This window comes from Larimichthys crocea, chromosome XXIII (assembly GCF_000972845.2).
Source record: "Larimichthys crocea isolate SSNF chromosome XXIII, L_crocea_2.0, whole genome shotgun sequence".
NCBI lineage: Eukaryota > Metazoa > Chordata > Actinopteri > Sciaenidae > Larimichthys > Larimichthys crocea.
Window position 1 is genome coordinate 21,056,052 of NC_040033.1, and position 13,812 is coordinate 21,069,863.

Genomic DNA, 13,812 nt, shown 5'->3' on the forward strand with positions numbered 1-13,812 from the left:
AGTCATTAACATGGTTAATGTGTGTTCATTGTTCTTTTTTTTTTTTTGATAATTAATAAACATGAATGTTATTTTGACAAATCTAAATGTTTATGATGATGATTATTGTTCTAAAGCTTACAGCTCATATAGCTCACAGAGGGTAGTGAGTTATATAAGCTCTGTTCTCTACAAATAAAACACTCGTGATGCTGCAATCAGACCAGAGCCTTTTGAAGTGTCGATGAGGGACTGTACTCTGCTCATTTGCACATCTTGCTCTCAAGTGTTTGCTGTTCTTCACTGGAGCTTTTGTTCCAAACCTCTTCTGCAGCACGACAGCCTCCATGTGTTCTCATACAATAAAACTCAGAGAGAACACATAAAAAACAAAGTAAAACATGTTCAACTCTTTCAAGGTTTATTGTGTGATATTATTCATTTGATGCACTGTGCACTGAGCAGAGGACTAGCGTGAAATAACATCTTCATTAAATATTCGTACTTAAATTGTGCTTTGTACAAGGTAAAATGTGTCAGAAGAATGTAACTTAACTTAAATCATTTAACAGCAGTTTTTACACTTTTATTTTAGATCCTAACATTTAAATTTTTCTTTCTCAAACAGTCACTCAGTTTTCTGACAAAGAAAAATAAAAGTTTGTAAACTGTGTAAAAATTTGACTGTGAAATGTAAAAAACGTACCAAAACTGTGATGATTACCGTGTAAAAGCTAAAGTGTAAATCATATCCTTCAGTGAATGGAAATCATCAGGAGATTTTCATCAGTCTGATGCAGTCTCATGCAGCACCTGAAACACACCATGAGATCAAAGTTGTGTGGGAAGCAAAAATCCAAAAAGTCACATTTATGTTGAACAGAGAATGAAAAGAGATCCCACAGGTCAGAAAAGACATCTTAGTCTTATTTAGGTCTCAGCTTTTAGTATTTGCAAGTAACTTCATCTTGTTCATCTTTTTTGCTGTAAAAGAGTTATTATCTGGAAGAATTCAACAGTTCTAAAATCCAGTGTAACAATACAAAAAAAAAAACTCAGTGCAGTAGAAAAACTACTACAAAACTACAAAAACTACAGCTACAAAGCTGTAGAGGAGCTTGCCGAGACATGCTGGGAGGTTCTTAGCTTTAAGTGCACTCAAAACAATGTTTTAGACACTGCATTTCAGTTACATAGAAAGATTCCATCCATTTGAATTATATGGTTTTAATATAAATCAACTAACAAACTTAATGTGAAGCATGTAATATGATTTACGTAATTGTACTAATAAACTCAAAATGACTGCATTTATTTTCCCTGTTGGGTTTTGGCAAACAAATATTAATATTGAATGTATAAACCTGGCTACTACTACTAGACTACTGTGAAGCTCACTGAGTTTAATAGTACTATTACATAAATCTTATTATTTGCCTCAAATTAAGTTTATTAGTTGATTCATATTAAACATAAGGGAAATCAAATGGATGGACTTTTGAGTGTGGGTGCTAGAATTTTCAGTATTTATTTTTGTCAAACTAATCTAGATTTGATGAACAAAAAAAGAACAAAAGGAAGATTGGTCAACATAAAATAATCTTTGTGAAACAGGCCTCAGGGTTCAGCGATGATCAGCTCCAGCTAAAAATACCACAGTGTTTTCTGGATTGAGCTGTGCTAATAAAAACAAGATATTTGAGTCTAAACACTTGAGTCATGACTGATAATCTTTCCTCTTGCTACATTCAAGCACTTTACGGTAAGCGTATTCTGTCACTTCTGGTTATCGGTGTTACTGCCACGGTGCTCTCTGCTCTGCTCACCTAAACAGATTTTCATATATTTTTCACATCAGCGACTATCTACTATGGAAGTGTATTGCATTCACTTGAAAAAAAAAAAATGACACCTCATCTCGTAATTACGAGATTTTTTTTCAGGTCAATGCAATACGCTTCCATAATCTACTTATCTCTGCACTATTCTTAGACTTGTTCTGTCTGTGCACAAACAGGTCTCTTAACTTTAGTAACCACAATCTGCTAGTTTCACCAGTTTCTGTTAGCCACACTAACTAGCCTAGCGATAGCAATGGCGTCTCTCTCCTCTCCTGGCCACATGTTCAGTTACTCCTCGTCCTCTTTTAGTGATAACGGTACTTGTAATAAATGTAGTTTATTTGTAGCTTTGGAGGCGAGGGTCAGTGAGTTAGAGGCACGGTACCGCACCACCGAACAGTCAGTAGCTCAGATAGTTAGCCCGTCCCCTGTAGCCGGTGCGGTACAGCCACAGGTAGCTTCAGCTAGCCGTCCCCCGGTAGTTCCCGAGCAGCCGGGAGGCTGGGTGACTGTTCGAAGGAGGCATAGCCCCAAACTGAAGCCCACGGTACACCACCAACCGCTCCACGTTTCAAACAGATTTTACCCGCTCAGCGACACACCCGCTGAGAGGCCAACTCTGGTCATTGGCAACCATAACCAGGGGCCAGAGTGGGCGACATCGAGTCTAATTTAAAACTGCTGGCTAAAGATAAGCATAGATACACTAAGATTGTTATCTGTGACGGCGGTAATGACACCCGGTTACGCCAATCGGAGGTCACTAAAATTAATGTTTCATTCGTGTGTGAATATGCCAAAACGACGTCGGACTCGCTGTCGAGGTGGTGTCCAGCAAACGATGTGGTCTTCATAGATAATTGGACACCTTTCTGGGGAAAACCTGGTCTGATTAGGAGAGGCGGCATCCATCCCACTTTGGATGGAGCAGCTCTCATATCTTGAAATATGGCCAAGTTTATTAGTCGACCAAAACTCTGACACCCCAGAGTTGAGACCAGGAAGCAGAGCTGCAGTCTTACACACTTCTCTGCGCCTCCATTAGAGCAGTTGCCCACCCAGTCCTTTAGTATAGAGACTGTGTCTGTCCCATGTCCAAAGATAAAACAAACAGAAGAGGAGTTCATCATAAAAACTTAATAAAAATTAAATCAACATCTCCAACAGTCCAAAATAAGAGAATTAAATGTGGACTCTTGAATATCAGGTCTTTGTCATCTAAATCTGTCTTAGTCAATTAATTAATATCTGATTATGATATTGATTTGTTCTGTCTCACTGAAACCTGGCTGCAGGAGGATGAATATGTTAGCTTAAATGAATCGACTCCTCCCAGTCATTGTAATACTCATATTCCTCGAAGTTGTTCTTAGCCTCACTCACCCACAACCTGGAAAACATTACAGCCAATTTTATTTGTTACAGTATATTGTGCTCCTGGTCTATTTTTATCTGAATTTGCAGAATTTGCATCAGGCTTTATCCTTAAAACAGATAAAGTAATTATTGTAGGTGATTTTAACATTCATGTGGACAACCACAATGATAGTCTTAGTACTGTGTTTATCTCTCTATTAGACTCAATTGGCTTTTGTCAAAGTGTAAATAAACCGACTCATTGTCTGAACCACACTCTTGATCTTGTTCTTTCATATGGCATTGAAATTGATAATATAATAGTCTTCCCACAGAATCCTCTTCTGTCTGACCATTTTTTAATAACCTTTGAGTTCATACTACCGGACTATAAGCCTTTGTGTAGAAGCTTCTACAGCAGATGTTTATCTGATAGTGCTGTAGCCAAATTTAAGGAAGTGATTCCTTCAGCATTGAATTCAATGCCATGTCTAACTGTAACAGAGGACTTGTCTACTTCCTTTAGCCACCCACAAATAGACCATCTTGTTGATAGTATTACAGGCTCATTACGGACAACTCTAGACTCTATTGCACCTCTGAAAAAGAAGATAATTAAACAAAGAAGGCTAGCACCATGGTATAGCCAGCAGACTCGTAAATTAAAGCAAGAGGCACGTAAATCTGAACGCAAATGGCGTGCCACTAAACTGGAAGAATTTCATCTAGCCTGGCAAGATAATCTCAAAACATACAGGAAGGCTCTCCGTAATGCCAGAGCAGCCTATTACTCTTCTTTAATTGAGGAGAATAAGAACAACCACAGGTTTCTCTTCAGCACTGTAGCCAGGCTAACAGAGAATCACAGCTCTACTGAACCATCTATTCCTTTAGGTCTAAGTAGCAATGACTTCATGAGCTTCTTTAATGATAAGATTATAACTATTAGAGACAAAATCCATCACCTCTTGCCCTCAACAGGCATTGATCTGCATTCTGATACAGCAAGTTTTGAAACAGCTGTAAAACCTGATATGTATTTAGACTGTTTTTCCCCCATCGACCTTCATCAAATAACTTTAATCATTTCTGCAGCTAAGCCGTCATCCTGTCTCTTAGACTCCATCCCAACCAGGTTGCTCAAGGAAGTTTTACCTGTAGTTAGTAATTCGTTATTGGATATGATTAATCTGTCTTTATTATCAGGATATGTACCACAGTCCTTTAAGGTAGCTGTAATTAAACCTCTTCTTAAAAAGCCCACTCTAGACCCAGAGGTCTTAGCCAACTACAGACCGATATCAAACCTTCCCTTTCTGTCTAAGATACTTGAGAAAGCTGTAGCTAATCAGCTGTGTGACTTTCTCCATAACAATAGTCTATTTGAGGATTTTCAGTCAGGATTTAGAGTGCATCATAGCACAGAGACCGCATTAGTCAAAGTTACAAATGACCTCCTAATGGCATCAGACAAAGGACTCATCTCTGTACTTGTCCTGTTAGATCTTAGTGCTGCATTTGACACCATTGACCATCAAATTCTTTTACAGAGACTGGAACATCGAATTGGCATCAAAGGAACCGCCCTAAGCTGGTTTAAATCGTACTTTTTAGATCGATCTCAGTTTGTTCACGTCAATGATGAATCCTCCAAAGTTTGTCATGGAGTCCCACAAGGTTCTGTACTAGGACCACTTCTATTTAGTTTATATATGCTTTCTTTAGGGAACATTATTAGGAATTACTCTATTAATTTTCATTGTTATGCCGATGACACCCAATTATATTTATTGGTCAAGCCTGATGAAACCAATCAGTTAACTAAACTCCAAACATGCCTTAAGGATATAAAAAGTTGGATGACCTACAATTTTCTGATACTAAATTCAGACAAAACTGAAGTTCTTGTAATTGGACCCAAACACCTCAGAAACTCTCTTTCTAGAGACTTAGTTACTTTAGATGGGATCACCCTCGCCTCCAGCTCCACTGTAAAGAATCTTGGAGTTGTTTTTGATCAGGTTTTGTCCTTTAACGTCCACATAAAACAAATTTCGAGGACTGCATTCTTCCACTTACGTAACATCGCTAAAATGAGACGCATTGTCTCTCAGGCGGATGCAGAAAAACTAGTCCACGCATTTGTTACTTCTAGGCTGGACTATTGTAACTCTTTGTTATCAGGCTGCTCTAATAAGTCTCTTAGGACTTTACAGTTAATTCAGAATGCTGCTGCACGTGTTCTGACAGGAACCAAGATCAGAGATCACATCTCTCCCATTTTGGCTTCCTTGCATTGGCTCCCTATTAAATCTAGAATAGAATTTAAAATTCTTCTCCTTACTTATAAAGCTCTTCATGGTCAGGCACCATCTTATCTTAAAGGACTCATAATACCTTACTACCCCTCTAGAACACTGCGCTCTCAGGACGCTGGGTTCCTTGTGGTTCCTACAGTCTCCAAAAGTAGACTGGGAGCCAGAGATTTCAGCTATCAGTCCCCTCTTCTGTGGAACAAACTACCATTCTGGGTTCGGGAGGCAGACATGGTCAACACTTTTAAGAGCAGACTTAAGACTTTCCTTTTTGATAAAGCTTATAGTTAGGGCTGGCTCAGGTCATCCCTTAGTTATGCTGTTATAGGTCTCTCCCTCTCTCTCTCTCTCTCTCTCTCTCTCTCTCTCTCTCTCTCTCTCTCAGACCAATGGGTGATATATTTGTGCTAAGCTAGGCTAAACACATCCTTGAGTTATACTGGCACATGTGAAGCATATTTTCAAAATGTTTTCATCAAACCAGTAGAGATAGTTACATGCTGGTGTGCGCTAAAAATGTGCACAGCTCACACACTTCAGACAGGACGACACATGGATTTCTAGTCTGATCTCAGAGTGTTATGATAAGAGGACTTATAACACAGGATGGTGTGAAAATCATATTTACATCTGCATCTCTCTGTCTTTGTAAATGAACAGAGTTTATAATTATGGTATTATAGTATATGGAACAAAAAACTTTAATGTGTTAAGTTATCAAAGTTATATAAAGCGTTCTGTCATGAGTTTTCATTGTGGAGAAAATAGATGAAACTTTGAATTAAGAATGTCAAAAGTGAAACAAACTGTTGTTCTTCACTCACCTTTCATTCCAGTGAGTGTGTGTTCACAGAATGACGCAGAGACTCCTTCAACTGAAAAACAGGACACACAGCATTTAAAAAGTAGTATGACTTCATCTTAGAATTATACGTTGCATATCAATTTTTTTTATTCAATGCATATAATCAGTGCTCACTCATAGTGTGATGTATTTCTTTAATATCCTACAATGTGTGCAATTCAAAATAGTGTAAGAACAGATATCTGGTGTCACCCTGCTCTGTAATCGTGATTAAATGTCACGTAGCAGAGATTGAGAGAGTTTGTTATTCTTGTGGTGCAGTCTGTCTTTAGGTTAGCCTGAATGTATCTACCGACAACTCAAAGCTCTTGTCATATTCAGGGCTGTCAAGCGATTTAAAAAAAAATCTAATTAATTATAGGCTCTGTGATTAATTAATCTAAATTAATTGCACATATTATACACACACTGTAGTGAATTATAAATGCATATGTGTTATTGTGTAAAGCAGCCCGGACATATAAAACTATATTGGTTTAGAATAATTGATAGTAAAATCTTCAGGCCACAGTAGAAGTTTCCTCCTGCAGATCATAATGTGATATTCTTACTCTTTGAAGAAGGCCCATTATGTCCAGCTTGTCTGCCTTTGTGGGAGAATGACCTTGGCCCTCACAGATGTTTTCTGATCCAGGAGGTGACTGTCTTGGGGAGTCCACATTCCAGGCGCTCCAGGAAGAGGCGTGGCCAGTCTGCATGTCAGTCTGAGGGATCCAGGGCACCAAACAGCACTGAGTGGCTACTGTCCTGTTGGGGGCGGGGCTCATTGTTGTGGGCACCGTTCCAGGTACAAAGACTCTGAGTTGAGAGCAGAGCAGAGACTGCTCGCCTAATAGTCTGTGCATCTTCTACACAAAAACAGAGAGTTATAATCAGGAAACACAGCACAAACAATCACTAGACAACAGGGCTCTAAATTAACACCCACCAACCTGCCAAATGCGGGTGAAAATTCATTTTGGCGTGTATTAAAAAAACTCACTAGCCAGCTTGGCCGGTGATAAATGAGGCACTTTACCATCTATTTCGCGGGACGCATGAGTGCGGTTTCTATGGGAACCTGCACAGCGCGGGATCTCACTGGTCAAACAGGCTTCCTCTCCTGGGAAAATCATCATCTTTGCCATAACTTGCTAATATGTTTCTATATGAGTGGACAGGAGGGTGAGCGACCACACCAGCCTAACAAACACTTCATCTGACTCTGTGCAAGGTGGACAATATTCATTTATTATTTGAATTCTCACGTTGATAATAAAGTCACATTTGTCACAGGTTGTCCACGTTTATATTTCCTGCATTATACTACAAACTAAAAGAGTGCACGGGGAGTGTCTAGTAAGTATCTCAGATGCGCGTTTTGTAGTCCATCTTTGTAGTTTTACCACAGGTCACGTCAATAACATTCTCCGTCACATAATGACGTAGTCTCAGTGTAAGAGCAGTCGTCTTCTCCTAACTCCTTATGAAGTCTCCTTCACATCTTTCCTTGACCTTGTGACATTTTCTATCGAGGTCAAGGAAAAGTGGTTAGGAAACGCTAACGCTAACGAACTAATCTTTTTGATTATTCGATCATACCCAAGGTTTTTCTTCCTGTCTTCCTGTGGACATCTTCTGGTTTGACTGCCGTTTTTTGATTGGTTTGCGGAATGTGATGCGGGGCTCCGGTTTCCCAAAAGTTTAATCTGGCTCGACTCTCCCACACGCCGGTGCGTTTTTTGCGGCAACCCCTGCGTTGCTGACTGCCAGTGCAGAAGCGCACAACCCTCACTGAAATTAATTGAAAGACCTTTGTTTTTGCTGCGGCGCCTGATCCTGTCTGAACTCCCACTAACTCCAGCCAAAGTCCTCACTATGTTCTGCTCAACACTATATTGTGGGACAAAATAAACATTATTGGCCTACTGTAGTATTAGAGAAATGAAACATGATTTGATAACTGACATTTAAAAGTTGCAAAATCACTTTTTAGGCCCATCAACCTATCATGAGTGTGATGGTGTGACTGAGTGTCTTACTATTTTCAAGCTATCATCATAGTGATGGGCGAGTTCATTCAACTGCTTCTCCAGCTCTTCAGCCTCTTGTTTGACTGCTCGCCTCAGCTCCTCTATGTCCCGAACATTCTCCCTACACACACACACACACATATATACACACACACACAGTCAGAGATGTAGATTTTTTAGGTATTTTAAGCATCTTAGACAGAGACAGAGAACTGACAGGCTCATGAACAACTTAAGTTCATAAACACCAATTTTAAAGGATGAAATGACATTTCCTTTAGAATTAAACAAAGTAAGCTTGATAAACTTGAGTTAGTACCTATCCTGGTCAGAGAGAACACTGTAAACTGCCGCCTGGTCTTCAGAGAGCTGCTCCTCCATGTTGCTGAGCACAGAGCAGAACTGCTGCAGACACAGCATCATCTCCTCCAACTCATCCAAAGAGTACTGAGGTGAAGATACAAGTCATTTTGTAAGTGCAAGAAATACCTGTTAAGAACATTTTCAAGCTTGTATTTCTCTTTCTCTTCTTTCTAAGTTACAGAACATTGCTCCAGAAATACAAAAACAAAAAAAATATTATTAAATAGTAGAAATACAACACAAAGAATGGACATTAGACCAGTGACATCCTGTCTGATGAGCCAAATTTGAGATTTTTGGTTCTTCGTAAGTTGCAGAGAAGGTGAACAGATGGTGACTTATTTAAAATTCAAGGCACACTTAACCAACATGGCTACCAAGAAGCCCCAGGACAAGAGTAAACCTGATCTGAAGTCAGCCCTAAAAGCTAAAGGAGGCCACAGATTTGCCTGTTAGCAAAGCTGTCAACTTGCAAGATTTTTTTTGGCTTTTTGAAGCATTATTTTTGATAGAGACAGCTGAAGAGTGACAGGAATGTGGGGAGCTGGAGAGATGGGAAACGACATGCAGCAAAGGGCCGCAGGTCAGATTCAAACCCTACTGAGCCTTTGTACATGGGGCGGATGCTCTACCAACTGAGCTAATCAACACCCCGACTTGCTAGTTTTTAATCATAAGTAATTATGGTAACAGACTGTTGTGCACTGTGCATATTTACTGCTGCGGTGTATTCAGTTCACTGTATATGCAGCAAGCACTGTAACAATTTTTGATTTTTCTGTCCATTTTGTTTATTTCCATTATAACTTTTATTTATTAAAAACAGATTGTTTTCATATTTAGTTAGTAATATTACTGTATCTGATGGACTGTATACCTGATCCTAGATATCTCCCTGTTCTCCACAAAGACATTTATACAATGAGGAAGACTTTAAATATAAGGGAGATAAGCCTTTGTCTTTCTTATATTTCAATGTAAATTCAGCACACAGTAAATTTGGGTGTCATTTATGGTTGTTAATGAAACACATTGATACATTTAAAGAGAGAAAACACAAGAATGGAGAGAAGACTGAATAAAGAGAGAGCTCTACAGGCTCCACATGCAAATGAGATATTTACATGTTAATATGATGCTTTCAAAGGCCTCCATCTCAAGAACTATGGTAACATCGTAACAAATATGTTGTTCTATGAAAGTGCAAACATCGTGACTCACTCGAACATGGACTCATCGTGACTCACTGCTCACTCATGTTTCTAATATTGGTGAACACAAACAATACACATTCATTCATTCAAACTGTAATGTAGTAATAGTTTTTATTATTAACGTTTTCTAAATGTCTGGAGTTAAGAAGAAAACCTTTGTGATCATTAGTATTTTTTACATTCCTGCTTTATCTGCATAATTTTTTAAAGAACTAATTATCCTGGTTTGATCTATGTATTTTATCATTAATCAGAGAAATGTGCTTTGATGAAAGTAGAGCTACATGGATCTCCACTTTGGATTGAATACCTGATGATGATAATGCATTACATCAGTTGTTAAAAGTATGAGTAGTTTTTGAGGAGAAAATGTACTTTCACTTTTTGACTTATTTTAACACCAGTAGTTTCACTAAGTAGTCCAGTAATATTTAATAAATGTAATAGTACTTCTAATTGAGTACAATAACTTATGTAAAGTAAACTCACATGTATGTGTTTTTAATACTGTGCTCATTAGATGCAGTTTGTAAAAGCATATTAGCATTCTAGTATGCTACTGGCTGGTCAATTGGCTATCTTGCTGTTTGAAAGTTAATTTGTTAAAAAAGTACAAACAAACTGTGTCTGTGTAGAAGGTACCATGTGTGACCCAAAGTGACACACAATGTAACTTAGGATAGCTTAGGTAAGCTTAGGTTTACGATACTCAATAGGATCATTACACATGGCTTGAGATTGACCTTATTTGGGCAGCAGTGACTCTCAGTAGGTGTAGTAATTCCCAGGATTGATCACGCCTATGATGAGTGTGAGCAACAGGATGCTGATTGCAGTTTACTTGTGCAAAATGTGCAATGATTAGGATTGTAATTTGGGGATTTCTTAACGTTATAGAGAACCTATACGTAGTTTGTAAAAACATATTCATTTTTTTGACTAAACATCTGTTTCATGCATTTCATGCATGATGTGAAAAACACTAAGACAAATTAGCTGCCCTGGGACTCCTTACTACATACTGTACAGATGCAGCAGAGGAGAGGACATGCCTTTGTGACACCTGGTGGAAGAAAAAAGAAGAGCACTAGAGACCAGCTTGATTTTAAGAAGCTGCCCCTGTCCTCAAAGGACCTGAAAAACAGTCATTTAAAGTAGCACTTTTTCTTAAAAAAAACCCCACTCTTCTTCTAGACAATAATCAGCTTATTTGATGCTATTGATACCCAATTATATTTATCAATCTCACATGCCTTAAAAACATAAAAACTTGCAACAAAGGGTTGCCATATTCCAGTATAGCCACAAAGCATCTGTCCCCACATCTAACTGAGCTGCGACATGTATTCATGCAAGAAATCACAAAAGGTCAGCAAAACAAGGAGATATGTGACTCAATTCCAAATCAAATGTTTTCAGTGGTCCATAACTAAACTGGATACTAACTGGAATATCACACAGTAAAGCTATCAATGTTTCATATGAGGGTTGTTTTTGATTGAAAGGATCATTGAGGGTGCAGTATTACTCACAGGAATGTTTCCCAGAGTGTGTTGCTTGTTGTTATTCTTTCTATGATCACAGCTGCAGTAGCATGATATGGTGGCTGTCTGATTACCCTCCCAAAGATGCTCTTCATCTTCATTTCTATTTTGGTCCACCTTTTCCTCCTCATTAGGCCACAGCCCTTTATCCATAGAGACTGACATAGGATGGTCATTTCTAGCCATTCCGGGGAGATAGTTGTGTGATTGATCATGAGACAGCAGAGGGAGGGATGGAGATGTAGAGAAGATCAGTGTAGGTCTTTGTGTCAATTCTGAAGCACTCATGCACATAGTCGCTTTGTTTTGGACCTTATGGAGAGCCCCATGTGATAACTGTTTGGTGACAGATTTGCGTTGAATCTGCAGGTCTGTCCATGACTGGACAGCACGGAAAGGGGTAGAAGTGTCCAAAGGGAGGATACTAGTGAGAGGGGTGCGTTTTGAGTCAGTCATGTATGGAATATCTTTCCTGTTGACAATGTGAGAAGACACAGTTGAAGACATCTGGACAGAAACAGAGCGGCTTGATGGCTTGAGGTCTGAGACTGCAGACGGGGATTGGGAGGAGGCTTGAGTCAAGGAGGAGGTTGTATCTGAGGAGGCAGTTGCATTTCTTGAGTTCTGTTCAGTGTCCATTGTTGTTGGGGATGACAAAGATGAAGGTGTGTCTTTGTCTGTAGATGAAAATGAATCCAGAGCATCACAGCCTCCAGACAACAGAGAATTCCCAGGAAACAAGTCTGAGGATTCAAATCTGCCCGACTCTTCAAGCACAGAGGTTGAACTGGAAATCTGGATGGGTTCTGCCCAATAGACACGACCTTCATTATCAAGCTGCTGAAAAAAGGCATCCACATCTCCATTTTCACTTTCCGAGCCATCCACAGAGGTTTGAAATACCAGATCTAAGCTGTCAACCTCGATTAGATCTTTAGGTTTTACTTCAGTTCTGCTCTGTGCCTCTGGAACATCATCATGTAAAACTAAAGGACCTCTGGCAGATTCACTTTCTCTGCCACCACTTTCCATTTTACAGACTTTTCTTAACTCTGATGGTTTGGTTTCATTTGCAATCTCCTGCAAGCTACAGGAGGTGACCTGTGGATCTTCTTCTGTTTGGTTAGATACTTCCTTAGGGACTAATCTAGAATCTTCTGACAGTCCGGCAGAACTCTCTGTATCTGAGTTGTAAACAATTGCCTCTTGAGTCTGCACAATGTCCGTATGTCTCTCACCCTCAACCTCTCCCTTTCCATTCATATGAAGGGTATCCTCTGAGTCCAAATAGAGGTGATCCATCTTAACACAAATAACATCTTGGATGGGAGAGGCTGGAGAAGGGTCTGTGTTACCTTCATGAGAAAATGATCCATCCTGTTGGGAAATGGACTGCTCTGTCAGCCCTGAAATTCTTCCAACAGGGTCATAATCTAGATCATGTGATGGTAATGAGCATGCAGGCTGACAAACTGGAATGGAAGAGTGAGCAGACGGGCAAGGCAGTGTGGAACAACCATTCTTACTCTTCAAGGAATCCAAATTGAGAGAGGGTGTCGTTAGGTCAGACTGAACTGAGAGAGAGGAGGTTGTTTCTTCGTCTTCTTTCTTGTGTGTATTCGTAGGTGGATCAGAAAGGCTGCTCCCACCTGAGCCCCTTAAAGGTGAATCTTCTTGATTGTTTTCTGGACTCTGTGAGACAGAGAGTGAGGGAATATAGTCATAATAGGAAAGACACTGAAAACACTAAAGCAGAAGGATAATGAAAAACAGGTATGATGTAAATGTGTGTGTGTCTTCAAATTTGGAGGAAGAAGAAGCTGAGGCAGGAGGAGTTGAACTAGAGCATGCTGTGGCTTTGGAGTCATAGAGGAGAGGAGATCACCCTCAACCTCTCTAACCCTCTAATGAGTGAAGCAGGTTGCAAGTGTAGATGTGAGAGGGGTTAAAGAGCCAGGAGAAGGGTAGAGGGAAATTATGTTGCAAACAGGGAGGTACTTGCATACCATTGAAGGCAGTAAAGCAGGTGGAGACTGATCCTGATCTGGTGCTTTCACTGTCTCTGACATTTGCATGTTAGATTCTGAGAGACACAATGAGTCAGGAGACGGGGAAGAGTCAGAGAGTAATGAATGCAGTGATGAAGGACATAGTGAGGGTAGGAGAGTTGAGGAGTCTGGCCTGTCACTGCTTTGGCTGTCCATTTCCTCCTTTGACAGTCCTGACAGAGCCTACAATTAAGTAGACAATACAGTCAAACATTGTTAAACAACTGTTATACTGTAAAACACTGTGCATTATATTTTAGTGGTTTAGCACAATC

At 39.6% G+C, this 13,812-nt stretch overlaps 1 protein-coding gene across 2 annotated transcripts in view; it reads right to left on the bottom strand.

Annotated features, from left to right (window-relative positions):
* Positions 1 to 383: 383 nt before the first annotated feature.
* The window catches only part of itprid1 (ITPR interacting domain containing 1), a 35,860-nt gene continuing 22,431 nt past the window's right edge, over positions 384 to 13,812 (bottom strand). For both annotated transcript variants that reach the window (XM_027274189.1, XM_027274188.1), the window contains 7 exons: positions 13,496 to 13,720; positions 11,478 to 13,181; positions 8,688 to 8,815; positions 8,378 to 8,489; positions 6,908 to 7,204; positions 6,316 to 6,366; positions 384 to 792 (listed from right to left, as the gene is read on the bottom strand). Coding sequence is in view for 1 of the 2 variants with exons in the window: in XM_027274188.1 (XP_027129989.1) it covers positions 6,319 to 6,366; positions 6,908 to 7,204; positions 8,378 to 8,489; positions 8,688 to 8,815; positions 11,478 to 13,181; positions 13,496 to 13,693 (2,487 nt within the window). In the remaining variant the exon portion in view is untranslated. Of the gene's footprint in view, positions 793 to 6,315; positions 6,367 to 6,907; positions 7,205 to 8,377; positions 8,490 to 8,687; positions 8,816 to 11,477; positions 13,182 to 13,495; positions 13,721 to 13,812 lie in introns of those variants that run through there.